This window comes from Dermochelys coriacea, chromosome 3 (genome assembly GCF_009764565.3).
Source record: "Dermochelys coriacea isolate rDerCor1 chromosome 3, rDerCor1.pri.v4, whole genome shotgun sequence".
NCBI lineage: Eukaryota > Metazoa > Chordata > Testudines > Dermochelyidae > Dermochelys > Dermochelys coriacea.
The window spans coordinates 170143905-170160089 of record NC_050070.1 but is presented as its reverse complement, the minus strand read 5'-3'; the positions used below and the strand labels follow the sequence as shown (position 1 = coordinate 170160089).

General features: G+C 45.3%; 1 protein-coding gene across 8 annotated transcripts in view; it reads left to right on the top strand.

Annotated features, from left to right (window-relative positions):
- Positions 1-15582, top strand: part of HHAT (hedgehog acyltransferase) — a 311133-nt gene extending 295551 nt beyond the window's left edge. For 2 of the 8 annotated variants that reach the window (XM_038397621.2, XM_038397617.2), the window contains one exon: positions 11408-15582. In XM_038397621.2, coding sequence (XP_038253549.1) covers positions 11408-11499 — 92 coding nt within the window. In that variant the 3' untranslated portion in view covers positions 11500-15582. The remainder of the gene's footprint in view (positions 1-11407) is intronic. The other 6 variants (XM_043511802.1, XM_043511806.1, XM_043511803.1 and 3 more) reach the window with 6 other exon arrangements.
- Positions 15583-16185: the final 603 nt, after the last annotated feature.

The window sequence follows — 16185 nt, the reverse complement described above, 5'->3', positions numbered from 1 at the left end:
AAGACGTTCAAATAAATACGTGCCCCAGTTTTGAATTCTTCAAATTAATCTTTCCCTGCCCCTCTCAGTCTCTGTGTCTCGTTGTCATCCAGGTGGGTTATCCTGGCAAACCTCTCTTTTTCATTGGTACCTTACTAAATTGCTATTGGCAGGACATTTTCTAATTAGAACATAAGAATTTTAATTGTTTTGATTATGTTGTGCTGAATGATGTAACTCAATTCCAGAAAGAAATCTAGAGCAATAATCCTAGTCTGCAGTAGATATGATATACAGTTTAAACTGATTAACATTTAAATTCTAGCTCAGATTTTATGTTTAGCCATTTGAAAGGAGACTCCATCATTCAAGATAGACGAGGCAATTTAACAAACTGTGCTCTCAGGTTACAGCTTGTAAAAAAGATTGTGGGGACAAATTGCACCATTAAAAAGATTTAAAACTTGAGTCTGATTCACCCCTGCTTTACTCCAGCTCTGTGTTGGTATAACTGAATTGGTCCAATGAAGTTACAATGCCACATTGCAGGAGTAGAGGAGAGGTGAATCAGGTCCATTATTTAGTTCATATGAAGGATTTTCCAATGACCTATTCAATCAGAGAATTCATGGGTAGCGAAGCAAAGTGGAAATACTTTGGGCCTGACACTATCAGATTTTCCCCACTGAAACTCCATTGAGTTACTCCCAGTTACACCACTGTAAGTGGGTTCAGAATCGGGTGCCACATCTGATGAAAGTGAGACCAATAAAGAAGTGGCAAAATTGCTAGAGACCAAATTTGCTAAAGTAAAACTCTGACTAGAATCTGCAGCTAAACGTCTTCATAAGAGGACTCAGTGGTCCCCCACCTGCTGTTTCTAATTAGGAATATAGATTTTAGCAAAATCACTTCATAAAGAATCGTTAAGACGGGATTCCATTTTTAAAACCTTACCAACACATTCTCTTGTGAGATTTCACTGAATCAGCCAGACACTGGAGAGCCTGGGGAGTGTGTATCCATCTCCTGTGTATCCAATGTAATGACTTTAGTTTTCAAATGCAGAAAATTGTCCCTTGCATAGCGGTCAGATCTCTCTTTTTGACTCTGAGGTGGCACAAGGGGCAGGGAGGGAAGAGAAAAGGAGTGAGTAGAGCTGACTACAGAAAAGCCACAAAACTCAGGTCAGGAGAGTGAGGGAGGGGCTTGTAGCTAGGAAGAGGATACTTATGGGAAACGAGCCAGAAGGAGGAAAGAGTGTACTAGAAAAGAAAGCTGTAAAGAAGATGCCGGTTCGTCATTGGAAGGGAGAGTGTGACCAGGGCTCCAGAGTTTTACCAGTGTGCTCTGACCTGCTCCGAGCAAGTTTTCATGGTGGTGCTCCAAACAGCTGAGTTCTTGTATCAGTACAGCTGCGCCACTGCTGAGATAAGGTACAAGTGTGTCTAGTTTGGATGCACTCTGAAACAGGATGAGGATCACTGCGTCCCACTATGAAGATTTGACTCCAAAAGGCTAGTTCAGGGAGGGATTTTAGATTTTCACCAGCCACGTTGTAGTCTAAGGCTCCACTCCTGCAAATGTCTATGCATGTGCTTAACCATATGCAGGTAAACAATCCCCCTGATGTCAAGGGGCCTTCCCATGCATAAAATCAAGGACATGTGTAAATGTTTGCAGGACTAGCATCTACCACCGTCTTTTACTCCTCAGCATCCCCTATGTGGATTCTTCTTCGAGTGCTTGCTCATGTTGATTCCATGTTAGGTGTGCGCACGCTGCATGCCCCATTGCCGGAGATTTTTCCCTTAGGGGTATCTGTAGGGCCAGCTCTAGCATCTCCCGGTATAAGGGGCGCCACTGGCCCTACACCCTTCCAGTTCCTTCTTACTGCCTTTGACAGTTGCTGGAACAGTCTTCCTTTCTTTGTGTTTGCAAGCCTTCTCTAGTGGTTTACTGAACTGTATTTTTGTAAATATGGTTAGTTAGTTTGTTAGTTAGTGTCAGTTAGTTAGATAGTTCACATAAGGGACCATGTGCCTTGGGGCATGCCCTGATCGCCAGGTTTCAAACCGTGCGCTACCTGTAGTAAGCCCATGCCAGTGAGCGATCCCCACTCCAGCTACCTAAAAGTCCCTTGGAGAGGCTCAAATCAAGGACAAGTGCAGAATCTGCCAGGGCTTCAAGCCATGCACCTGAAAGGACAGGAATATCAGATTGAAAGCCCTGCTGATGGAAGCCACACTCAGAACGGCCTCTGAGCCGAGAAGATCTGTGCTGAGTACATTGGCTTCGGTACGAAGTGCCCCTCTGAACCGTGCCTCCCTTAGCACCGTTCCCCATCCTCAGTGCCAAAGAAACAGCACAAGAAGCACACCCAGAGAGGGTGCTTCCCATTGCCTAAGGAAGGTAAGAGCGAGATGCAACCCATGTTGGGCCATTCACCCTCACCATAGAGACATACGGTTGCGGCGATGACTCTACCTGTGGCATCTAGCCCAAACCAGGACCCACCCCAGATGCCAAAGAATAGCCGGGGCCCAGTGCTATTGAGAGTGCCCTCCACGCCGGAAGCCTTTCAGGCAGCAAGGAACCTTATGGCCCTACTGGTGCTTCCCATACCCCAGGACCGACCACCCACCTCCCTAGATCCTCTGAGGGCACTGGTATTGAAAGAGAAGTCCACTATGGGACCTCCGCAGTGGTCCCCAACCCGGCACCTCAAGACGACGATCCCCAGTGGGCTGGCACCTGTTACCAACACCTGGCACCAGTCACCCGAGCCCTAGCACCAGTCACATGAGTCCTGGTGCCGGCCACCCAAATCTTGACACCGCTCACCAGAGCCCTGACAGCAGCTACGGCGCCATTCTCTCGAGGACCACCCTAACACCAGTCTTGGCATCAATCGCTAGCCTCCCGTAGCTGGTCCCTTGTACAAAGGGGTTGTCCCTCGGCACCGCTCCCTGGTCCCCAGCATAGCTGGCAGGAGGGATCAGCAGCGGCTCTGCTGTGGTCATCTTATGAGGAGTCCTCATCAGACTCCAAGAGGGATTCAGCTCCCCCTCAAAAGAGGCGCCGTCACCCAGCACATGTAACAGACATTGGTGCCGGACCATATATGGACCAATGGCTTCCAGGACAGCGGCCCAAGCAATGGCAGTGCTGGAACCCCTGGGGGTTCTTGGCGATGCCAGGGCTGTTCTCTTACCCTCCGTCCATGGTGATCTCTGAGAGATGGACTGCGGCTCCTCCCTAACCAGTCCCAGAGCCAGGCTCGGACTCCGACTACAGTACCAAAACCCCAGCGGTACCTCCCACAGAAATTACTTCAGGGGAGGCAGAGAATTTAGCCCCACCACCACCAGCAGCATCCTCATCATCATCCCCAGATGAGGCGTTCACGGGACCTGCTAACTCCCTGCATCCAGATTATTTTAGAGCCCACCCGGAGCTCCTCAAGAGGGTCACAACCAACCTGGGCCTAAAGGCAGAGGAGCTGAAAGAATCCATGGATGCCCTCTTTGATATTCTGGCTGCCATGGCTCCCACCAAGGTGGCTCTGCTGGTGCGTGAGGTGGTGGTTAAGTTGGTAAAAGCTCTGTGGCAGATCCCTTCCTCTCTGCCCTCAACATCTAAAAGAGCAGAAAAGAAATACTATGTTCCTGCCAGGGATTTGAGTACATGTACTCAAACCCTCTCTCGGGGTCCTTCGTGGTTTCCTCCACTAATGAGCAGGATAGGCAAGAACAGACAAGTGCCATTCCAAAAAATAAGGAGGCTAAATGCCTGGACCTTTTTATCCCACCGCAAGCCTTCAACTTCATATTGCAAACCAGCAGGTGCTGCTGGGGAGATACAATTTAAACGTTTGGGATTCCATGGCCAAATTTAAGGACTCCTTGCCTTAAGAATTCAGGACAGGAATTCATGGCATCATGGAGGAAGGAAAGATAGTGGCCACAACGTCTCTCCAGGCGACTTTAGATGCTGCAGATTTGGCGGCCAGAACAATGGCATTGGCAGTCGCCATGAGTCATGGTTTGTGGCCACAGTCTTTGGATCTGTCCCAGGAGGTTCAGCAGCATGTCCAGGATCTCCCATTTGAGGGAGCCTCATTATTCTTGGACCAGACAGACACCAAACTGCATGACCTCAAAGACCCCCTGGGCTGCTGCAATCCTTGGGCCTTTATACATCGCTGGCCTCAAGGAAACAATTTAGGCTGCAACGGTCCCTCCAAGTTCTCAGAACCATGCAGTAATAAGCCCTGTAAGAAAAAAGATAAAAGTTATAGGTGCCATCAGGGACAGCCACCCTCCACCTCCACCCAACAGGGCACTAGCCATTTCCCGAATGGAGGCAGATAGGCCTTTTGAAGGCACGCTTGGGGATGGCTTACCAGTCTCCATCCCAGATCAACAGCCCCCATTTTTATTTCTGGACCGCCTTTTGCCATACCTCCCTGCTTGGGGGTCAATTACATTGGACCACTGGGTATTCACTACCATAGCAGAGTTGTACACTCTGCAGTTTGTCTCCATCCCTCCACCACACACCCCTTCCATGTCTCTCTTCAGGCACCCTTCTCACGAGCAACTTCTCATCCAGGAGGTGGAAACCCTCCTATGGGCATGGGCTGTGGAAATAGACTCTTCAGAGCTCTGTGGGGGGGGTAGATTTTTACTCCCGCTATTTTTTGATTCCCCAAGGCAAAAGGGGGCCTGCCACCTATCTTAGACCTGCGTTGCCTCAACAAGTATCTCAAGAAACTGAGGTTCCGCATGGTCTCCCTGGCCTCTATCATTCCTTCTTTGGATCCAGGAGACTGGTACGCCGCCCTCGACTTGAAGGATGCGTACTTGCATATTTCTATGTTTTGGGGACACAGGAAGTTCTTCAGGTTCATGGTGGGCCATGAACGCTACCAATTTACAGCGCTCCCATTTGGCCTTTTGGTGGCCCCGTGAGTTTTCACGAAGTGCATGGTAGTGGTTGCAGCCTACTTCAGACATCGAGGAGTACAGATTTATCCGCACTAGATGATTGGCTGATAAAAGGCCACTCAAGGCTTTTCAGCACAGTGGCTCTGTGGTGCAGGATGCCGGGCCTCCTAATAAATGAACAAAAGTCAATGTTGGTCCCAGCCCAGAGAATAGAATTGATAGGAGCTTAACTCCCCTCAAGCCAGGGCTTTCCTGCTGGAGGCCAGATACAGAGCCACGGCAGACTGAATAACCCAAGTATCAGCTGGTCTATTGACGACTGCTCGGGTGTGCCTATGTCTACTAGGTCACATGGCGGCATGTACCTACATGGTGCAATATGCATGATTGCACCTCAGACAGCTTCAGACGTGGCTTGCATCTGTCTGTTCCCCAAGCCGGCACCATCTGGACTTGATCCTCACCATTCTGATGTCAGTTTGGACTTCTCTGAAGTGGTGCTTACACCCGACCTTGGTTCTGTCTGAAGTACCTTTTGAGCCCCGCCCCAGCCCTCAATGCATTGGACTTGGGGTGAACTGTCCTTAAATATCAATGTGAAGGAGCTCAGGGCAATACACATGGCTCTGTGAAGTGTTTCTTCCCCATCTCTAAGGCAAAAGTGTGCAAGTACTGACAGACAATATAGTGTCAAAGTTATATGTCAACAAACAGGGAGGAGCTTGCTCCAAGGTCCTCTTCCAAGAAGCCCTCAGGCTGTGGGACTTCTGCATGAAGCATTACATTCACCTAGAGGCATCACATCTCTCTGGGGAATGGAATGTGTTGGCGGATTGCCTCAGCAGGTCCCTCTCCTCTCGCCATGAATGGTCTCTCCACCCAGAGGTCATCAGCGTCATCTTCCAGAGGTGAGGTACTCCCCAGGTGGATTTGTTCACTAACGCAAAGAACAGGAAGTGTCACTGCTTTTGCTCGAGGCTCGGCCAGGTCAAAGGCACCCTTTCTGATGCCTTCCTGCAGTCGTGGTCAGACAGCCTGCTGTACACTTTCCATCCAATTCCCCTAGTTCACAAGGTGCTCCTGAAGATAAAAGGGGACCAGGCGAAGGTCATCCTGATCACTCCAGCTTGACCTCGTCAGCATTGGTTCAGCATGCTCCTAGTAGACCTCACATTCACAGCCCTGTGGACACTTCCTCTCGGACCGGACTTGCAGGAGCTTGGACAACTCCTCCATCCGAACCTCACAGGCCTACGCTTGACAGCATGGTTGCTGCATGGCTAAATCCCAAGGAGGGAGTGTGTTCAGAGCAGGTTCAGCAGGTTTTGCTAGGTATCAGGAAGGCTTCTACCAGGGAAACCTACCTGGCTAAGTGAAAATGCATCACTGGTTGGGCAGCCGAGTGGGACCTTCCTCCAATGCAGACGTCTTTGCAGTCCATCCTAGAGTTTCTGCTCCTCCTGAAACAACAAGGTTTGTCACTGTCTTCCGTTAAGGTCCACTTGGTGACCACCTTGGCATTCCATCCTCCAATCCAAGGCAAATCAGTCTTCACTCAGGAGATGACAAGCAGATTCATTAAAGGGTTGGAGAAGCTGTACCCACAAGTTCATGATCCAATTCTGACCTGGGATTTAAACCTGGTCCTGCCCAGGCTCATGGGGCCACCTTTCAAGCCTTTGGCATCATGCTCCATACTGCTTCTCTCATGGAAAGTCACTTTCCTGGTAGCAATCACTTCTGCAAGAAGGGTTTCAGAGCTTCAAGCTTTGACCTTGGAGCATCCCTTTACCATTTTCTTTAAAGATAAGATCTGACTGCGTCCCCACCCAGCCTTTCTATCCACTGTGGTGTCACAATTTCACATCAACCAGGACATCTTTCTACCTGTCTTGTTCTCGAAACCGCACAAGACACAATAAGAACGGTGTCTGCATTCTCTGGACATTAGAAGGTCCCTAGCCTTTCATATCAACAGAACAAGACACTTCTGCAAATTGATGCAGCTTTTTGTTGCAGTTGCAGACAGGATAAAAGCTCTCCCAGTATCAGCCCAGAGGATCTCGTTCTGGATCACTGCCTGTATCTGGACCTGCTACAAACAGGTGGGGACCCCACCTCAAGTCACTGTGAAGGTCCACTTTAAGAGAGTGCAAGAATCTTCAGCAGCTTTCCTGGTGCAAATACCAATACAGGACATCTGCAGGGCCGCTACATGGTCATCAGTCCACACATTCGTGTCCCACTATGCCATCACCCAACAGGCCACAGATGATGCCAGTTTCAGGAAAGCTGTGTTACAGTTGGTACACCCCAGAACTCCTAGCCCACCTCCGGGGATACTGCTTGTCAATCACCGACCATCGAATTGACATGAGCAAGCACTAGAAGAAGAAAAAACAGTTACCTACCTTTCGTAACTGTTGTTCTTCGAGATGTGTTGCTCATGTCCATTCCATGACCCACCCTCCTACCCTGCCATTGGAGTTGGTGCAAGAAGGAACTGGAAGGACGCAGGGCCAGCGGTGCCCCTTATATCAGTGCATGAGTGTGGGCCTTCAGGGGATGCTAGAGCTGGCCCTATGGATACCACTGGGGGGAAATCTCTGGTAACGGGGCATGCAGCACACACGCATCTAGCATGGAATGGAAATGAACAACACATCTCAAAGAACAGTTATGAAAGGTAGGTAACTGTTTTTCCCCCACCTGTTGGATTTTTACTCTTTAGTTACAAATGTAAACAGAACTCTTGACATTACAAAGTGCCTTCTTGAGATGTATGGGACACAATGGAGCTAAGGATGCATGCTCTACTTATATTTGTTCTGGTTAGTGCTGAAGTGAAGGTAACTTTTCTTGGGTTTTACCAGCAACTTTGAAAGGTGCAAATCACACCCTGTGTCCCTTTTTTTCTGTTTCCTAAGGTTTAAAATCTGTCGAGTTATTATGGGGGTTTTTTTGTTTGTTTTTGAAGGTGCTTATTTTGTATTCACTAAAATTATAGATGCAGATGTTGAAATAAAGACAGTGCTCGAAAGGCCTTTTGCTTGTTCCAGGCTACTCACCATATTTAGATTGTATACCTACAAAATTCTCTTAGACACACCCAGGTAGATCCAGAGTGGCTCCTGGGACTGGAATGCAATTACTCTGGATTTATATGGGTGTAAATGGCAGCAGAATGTGGCTCCTTTTGTTTCTATATTTTATATCTGTAGTGGAAACAACTCATCAAAAAGGGCTTTTCCCCAGTAACAACTTCCACTGTATGCTAAATTGTATTGTAACAAGGGAGAGCCCACAGGACAAGAGATCCCTTCCACTTCACCAGATGGGCGATGCCTCCTACATTTGCAGGGAGCACTAGTGGTGTGTGTGTGTGGGTTGGTAGGGTGTGTGCGCACACACTTTGGAAGGCCCTATCTTCACTCTCAGCAGTGAGCAGCTGAAGCAAGACTCATTCCTTTTCTCTCCACCCTCATCTCCTCCATCACTGTGAGCCAGAAATTCTTCTTTCCCCTTTCCCGCACCATGGTAGTTGCATTTTTCCCCTCGCGCTCCCCTTTTACAGTTGAGTTAGAGCAAAAGTGGAGCAGGATGGGATGATCCCTTGTAATGCAGTCCTTAATATCTATTTTTTGGGTAGGTAAAAATGGCAGCATTCTGAGAGGGTAACATCAGACCTAGTTATAGTGGAGTGAAAGTAGGGTTGCCAGGTGTCCGGTTTTCGACCGGAACGCCCAGTCAAAGAGAGACCCTGGCGGGTCTGGTCAGCACCACTGATGGGGCCATTAAAAGTCTGGTCGGTGGTGTTGCAGGGGCAAAGGCAGGCTAGTCCCTACCTTTCCTGGCACCGCTGAGTCCTGGAAGCGGCCTGCAGGTCCGGCAACTAGGTGGAGGGGCCATGGGGCTCCATGTGTTGCCCCCGCCCCAAGCATTGGTTCTGCATTCCCATTGACTGCAGTTTCCGGCCAATAGGAGCTGGGGAGTGGTGCCTGCGGGCGAGAGCAGTGCACAGAGCCTCCTAGCCCCTGTGCATAGGAGCTGTATCTACTGGCTGCTTCTGTGGCGCAGGGTGGAACCAGGACAGGCATTGAGCCTGTCTTAGCCCTGCAGCACCACTGATTGGGAGCCACCCGAGGCAAACCCACACCCCAGTCCTGACCTCCAACCCACTGCCCTGAGCCCCCCCCCAACCCCTCATCCCTTGCCCCACCCCAGAACCTGCTACCCCAGCCGGAGTGCTCACCCCCCAACCCCCTGCCCAGAGCCCCCTCCTCATCCCAAACCCCTCATTCCCAGACCTCCAGCTGGAGCCTCACCCACCCCCTGCACCCCAACCATCTGCCCCAGACTGGAGCCCCCTCCCGCACCCTGAATCCATCTTTTCTGGCCCCACCCCAGAGCTTATACCCTCTCCCACATCCCAACCCCCTGCCTCAGCCTAGTGAAATAAAGTGAAACAATTCAAGGCTCACTCCACTTGCCCATAGGTGGAATTTCACTATAATTAATGTTCTCTAAGAGGTTTTCCCTACCTATCAGTCTATTTTGCCTTTCACTGTGATCATTCCCTAGCCAAAGCCGTATTAATTTAGGGTGTGGTGTACTGTGCGATGAAGATGAGTAGGGCTCAGTAAGCTCTCAATCTCCCTAGGCCAGATTTGTTGTGGTATTTAAATTCCTAAAGATGCAAATAAGTGCTTTTGAAAATCCCACTAGGTGCCTTAACTCATGGGAGTTAGGCACCTTAGGTGTTTTTGAAAATCCCATTTGGCACCCCTACTTGCATCTTGAAACACCTAAATACCTTTAAAAATCTTGCTGGTGTGGCTATTTAACCCTTCTGCCTCAGGCTTTGTGTTCATTGCAAAAGAGATGGGGCTTTTTTACACCAAGATAGCTCTTTTGATGGAAAATCCTAGTGGAAACAAGGCACCAATAGTTTTTCAATGTAGCTAGTCAATGTTAACCCCAGATAGGGGTTGACTAGCTGCAGTGTGGTAGAAGGTACAGTGCCTTGTTTCCAATAGGAACTTATAGGGAGTTCATTATCTCAGTGTAAAAGAACATAGCTTTTTGTAGTAAAAACAGAGCCTCACTTTCCGCAGGAGTGTTGTAAAGATCTTTCAGTTAATATTTATAAAGTGTCTGGAAGATGGAAAGTACTATGTAAGTTTCAAGTGTTATATTGTGTTTTATATTTTACTGAGAAACAAGGACATCACAGTTAGGATAGTGTGGAGCCTGCAGTTTCACTTTTCAGGGTGAAAGTGATCAAGTCCCTACAGATTTGCTTGCAGGTGGGAGTTAAATGAGTTCAGATCTTCAAAGAAAACACATAATGATTTATATATAAAGACCATGGAAAGATGGGGAGACAGTTCCCAATTTTGTGGGGAAAGGAGGTTGGCTGAGTAGGATTTGCAGGATATACTTAGGTGAAAACTCACAGCCCATTTTTGGCTGTGTCTTCACTAGAAATAAAAGTGTGTCTTATAAGATATCAGGTTGTATGTAGCTGGTCAAGGTAAACCTTAGATACCTCCGCCAGCTCCCCAGGGTTTGCTTTGACCAAGGTAAAAGTAATACTTGCTCTGTTTTTGTTAGAATTTTACAAGACAGCTAAAACAAGATAGCTATGTTGTTGTAAAAGACACAAGTTCGGGAACATGTCAAGCTCCAACCCAAGGTTCATTCTGAAAGAGTTCAAAGCTCAGTGCAAATACTTTCCACAGCTCTACTCACAGTCTCCCCGAGAGTCATGATTATCATTAAAGAGAATGGTAAATAGAAGTACAACTAGCCCACTTCCCCCTTGAAATTCTTTGAAAATATAGGAGGTAGGTGTCTGACATCTGTGAACCAAAAAAATAAAAGGAAGTATTTCACTGTAAATTTCCTGCAGTTGTGAGTGACCCTGACAATGTGGAAGCATCTGAGTATTCTAATAAGATTTAATTGTAAATGCCCAGACTTCTGCTGGTGGGAGCAGCAGTTTGTCCTGTATCCTTATGTTATTACTTTGTCATTGTGTTATGGCTTTGTACGCTTTTGTGCTTAGGATGTGCACAGTGTAAATTTTCTACTAAGATTCAGTTCAGTGGGTGAATGCCACCTGCAGAAAATAAGTTTATAACATACCTGCTTAATTTGGCACATTGTTTTTTGGATATTAAATAGAGATGAAACCAACCCAAAACCCTACACCCATTGCCCCTGAGGTTTGGGAGAGCCTGGATCTATAACAAACCAAGCCAAACCTAACTACCTCTGACATTTGGAAAATGTCAGATCTGGTTTCTAAATCTGTGGCGTGGCTTTACCTCCCATATTAAATGTTCAACAAAAATATCTGTGTAAACCCATCAAAAGTTCAACCCCAGACACGTTTCTTGATATATTGCTATCCACTTGCTGTGTTCATTAACTAGATTAATTACTCTGACTAGTATTACCTTTCTTTCTATTCACAGGCTGGCCCTGGGCAACTCTGTCTGTTCTTGGATTCCTGTACTGCTACTCTCATGTTGGAATTGAATGGGATCGCACACACCATGTAGATTAGCACAGAGTTGTACAAAGGTATGCCATAATGAGCTGTGCGTTAACAAAGGAGTGGGAAAGGTTTTTGTAAAACCTTTCATACAGTGAATACACACATTCAGATTTCTCTGCCGTGGCTGTACATGCCATTCTCTCTGCAGGAAAATATGCCATAGCAAATATACTTTGCCAAACTATTTAAAAAACTGGAAGCCAGTTTAATTTATAATTGTTTATGGACAAATCACTTGAACTGTAAACACTGATTTCTTAAAGTATTTTTGTCTTCTTAGACACTATTTTTATATCAGAAAAATTTGAAATTGTATGTACATGAGTATCTTAGTATATGTACTTCACATTCTTGAACCCATATCTATCAGGAAGAGAGAATTTTTTGTCTTTTTTGTATTTTTTTTTTAGGTCTGGATTAAATTTAAATACATTGCAAACAAAAGAGGGCATCCTGTTCTTCCATTGCACAATTCAGAAAACCAGAATTCTACCCAAATTTTCCTCCATACATTATATCTAAGACTAATACCCAGTTATTGAAAGTGCAGCCTGAAAATATGTACAAAGGAATAAAAGATTTTGCTTTTTTAGCCATTTCTCTATCTCAGTGGTCCCCAAGCTGTGTGGCACACCTGCATACGGGGGCGCACAGGAACATTCAGGAGAGTGAGCTGCAGAGCCCATGCCAGCCCCCATGGAGGACGGGGAGGGAATGCCACTGAGCCCCGCTCTGCCCCCAGCCCAACTCTGGCCCCAACCACAGCTCTACTCCACCCCCAGCCCAGTTCCGGCCCCAGCCACAGTTCCACACCAGCGCAAGCCTCCGCTCCGCTCTACCCTTAGACCAACTCAGCCTCTAGCCCCAGCCCCGACTTCAGCCCAAGCTCCTCTGCTGAGGAAGTCTTGGCTGTGCAATAAGGGGTGAGGCATGGACAAATTCCATTACTGGTAAGGGGGGGGAACAAGTCAGGAGAGAGGGATTTGTGTGTATCCGTAGCGGGCACCAGATGATAATATTCATGATGAATTTAAAAAAAATAATCACAATTAATTGTACTGTTAAACAATAATACAATACCATTTATTTAAATATTTTTGGATGTTTTCTATATTTTCAAATATATTGATTTCAATTACAACACAGAATACAAAGTGTACAGTGCTCACTTTATATTTATTTTTATTACAAGCATTTGCACTGTAAAAAAGCAAAAGAAATAGTATTTTTCAGTTCACCTTATACAAGTACTATAGTGCAATCTATTTATCATGAAAGTTGAACTTACAAATGTAGAATTATGTACAAAAAAACCTGCATTCAAAAATAAAACAATATAAAATTTTAGAGTCTGTTAGTCCACTCAGTCCTACTTCAGCCAATCAATCAGACAAAAGTTTGTTTACATTTGCAGGAGATAATGCGGCCTGCTTCTTGTTTACAATGTCCCCTGAAAGTGAGAACAGGCATTCTCATGGCACTGTTGAAGCTGGTTATGCAAGATATTTATGTGCCAGATGCGCAAAAGATTCATATGTCTCTTCATGCTTCAGCTACCATTCTAGGAGACGTGTCCATGCTAATAACGGGTTCTGCTCAATAACAATCCAAAGCAGTTCATTTCCATTATCTGAATCAGATGTCACCAGCAGAAGGTTGATGTTCTTTTTTGGTCAGAATGTTCCTCTTTTAAGACTTCTGAAAGCATGCTCCACACCTCATCCCTCTCAGATTTTGGAAGGCACTTTAGATTCTTATACCTTGGGCTGAGTACTGTAGCTATCTTTAGAAATCTCACATTTGTACCTTCTTTGCATTTTGTTAAATCTGCAGTGAAAGTGTTCTTAAAACGAACAGAATGTGCTGGGTCATCATTCGAGACTGCTATAACATGAAATATATGGCAGAATGCAGATAAAACAGAGCAGGGGACATAGCAATTCTCTACCAAGGCACAAATTTAATTAACACATTATTTTTTTAACGAGCGTCATCAGCATGGAAGCATGTCCTCTGGAATGGTGGCTGAAGCATGAAGGGGCCTACAAATGTTTTGCGTATCTGGCACAAAAATACCTTGCAATGCTGGCTACAAAAATGATATGCAAATGCCTGTTCTCACTTTCTGGTGACATTGTAAATAAAAAGAGGGCAATATTATCTCCTGTAAAGTAAACAAACTTATTTCTCTTAGCGATTGGCTGAACAGGAAGTGGGACTGAGTGCACTTGTAGGCTCTGAAGTTTTTCATTGCTTTGTTTTTGAGTGCAGTTATGTAACAAAAGAAATCTACATTTGTAAGTTGCACTTTCATAACAGAGATTGCACTACAGTTCTTGTCTGAGGTGAATTGAAAAATACTATTTCTTTTATTTAACATTTTTACAGTACAAATATTTGGAATCAAAAATAATATACACTTTGATTTCAGTTATAACACAGAATACAATATATATGAAAATGTACAAAAACATCCAAAATATTTAATACATTTCAATTGGTATTCTATTTTTTAACAGTGTGATTAAAACTGTGATTAATCTCAATTAATTTTTTTTAATAACGATTAATTTTTTTTAGTTAAGTGCATGAATCGACAGCCCTACTTAGAACTAAAAGGTTTGCACAGAAGCCTGCATCTGCCTGAGACCAAGATGGGTTTGAAGTGATAGCACAACCTCAGTCAGCAACACAGGCTGGTGAATGTTGGTCATAGCAGGGCAGATGTAGTTCCCACAGCCAATTTCTGAAGCCATGCACCAGCCTTTTGTTAGCTTCTCCAAATCTCACCTGGTTATTGGCGTGAGGGATGCAGAACTGGCCTGACCCCTGAACCAGTCTTCATGGATCGCCTGACACCTGCTCCCTTATCTGGCAGGTTGGCATTGGGAGAACGCTAAGTGAAGGCCACTGCTACCTCTAAACCAAAGGCTAGTGAAAAGCATCTGCCACGTTGCCTCAGTAGGGCACTGAGTGAGGAGAAACACTGTCCTGCTGCAGTCGCCTCGCTTTACTGAATCAGTGGCAGGTAGCAACCCATATTCCTACTGTGGCAGCTATTGAGTGTCAGTGCCCAATGCATTGTGGGATGCCCTCTGTTTCTGGATCGTGGGGGGAGGGGCTCTGTGGAACTTGAACCTACAAGATAACTTGCACCAGAGCCAATCACCATGAATGATCCAGAATCCAGTTTGTGTAGTCTGCCTGAACTGAACCCTGTAAAGCTCACTCAATCCCTATTTAGAAGCAAATTAACATTGATGGCTGGGTCTTATGGTTAAAGCGGTGGCCTGGGCCCTGGGTTCCACCACAGACTTCCTATGTGACCCATAGTGAGTCACTTAATATCTTTGTACTCCATTCCCCATTGGTTAAAAAAGGGGTGTTCAACTTCTCACAGGGTGTTGTGAGGATACATGCATTCATGTTTGTGATGGTGCTTGTAAATATCTAGCTAGGGTAAATTATTTCCCTTTGCAATCAGTTTTAGCTTGAAGTACAAACTGTCCCAAACGCCATTCGGCCAAATAAGACACAGTTTGTCTGTTTAATACATTTGGTAATTGAGAGGATTACTGCCACCACTACCAAAAAAGGAATGCCCTGAACATGGGATTTTTCAGAAGCACCTACCATTGACCTAACTATTGGAGCAGAGTTAAGCCATTGCTGAGAGCTTTTGAAAAAGCCCATGCTTAACCCTTTGTAGTTAATACTAGGGTGAAAAACCATGGTGTCTGTTCTCCAGGCACGTAGATTGGGAATCCATTGATCTAATGTAGGATGTTTAGTAACTTGTCTGCATAAATAACATATCTTACACTCAGAGACAGAAATGACCTCATAGGTCATCTAGACCATGCCTCATTCCAGAGCAGTATCTATCTGTGTGTGGTGTATGTTCTAGTGCTTTGTACTGACTAGTGTTGCTATGTCCTTTTCTGTTTTAATAATAAAGCTCAGTCTTTAAGGAAGGTTGGTGAACAGATGTGACTTGCAGAATTATTTTTTCCTATATAAAAGGAAAAAAAATGTTTTTGTTTATGTTGCATCAGAGGCCATGGTGAAACACCAATTTTATAAAAACTTTTTAACCACAGGAAGGATTAGCTCTGCTTCTCATGTACCATACTTTCATCCTGAAATTCTTACTGTTTGTTTTTAATGGAATGTGCAAATGCCAACTGTTTAATAATCTGAAATACAACTTTAATTTTGCTTCAGTAACTAGTTATCACACTTCCTTCTAATGTCATTTGGTGTATGCTAGCCAGGGGGAATCTTTTGAATAGATTGTGGACACACTTACACCATGTTAGACTTCCCTCAAGGAAGATCAAGGAGTCTCCAAGCAAACTTTTCCTAAGGTATTATTTCAGTTCAACATATAGGTAGAGGTTTGGGTTACTTTTTATAAAAACTCCTCATAACCTAATTAAATTGTCACTTATGCCTATCTTATTGTAGCTTGTCATTATATCTCCTTAGCTAGTCAGATGACTTTGTCTTCGCTCTGTAATAATTGCTTTCATATAGTTAGTATGCTTGAGGAATTCTGCCAAGTCTTGCTACTTGTGGTCACTGTCTCTTGAGCTGGACATCATTATGTAGTGTGGGGTAGTAATCTAAAAGGAAGCCTGAAGAGTTCTTAAACAATGTCTCCCCTGTATGAGGAACAAATATATTTTCTTCAGC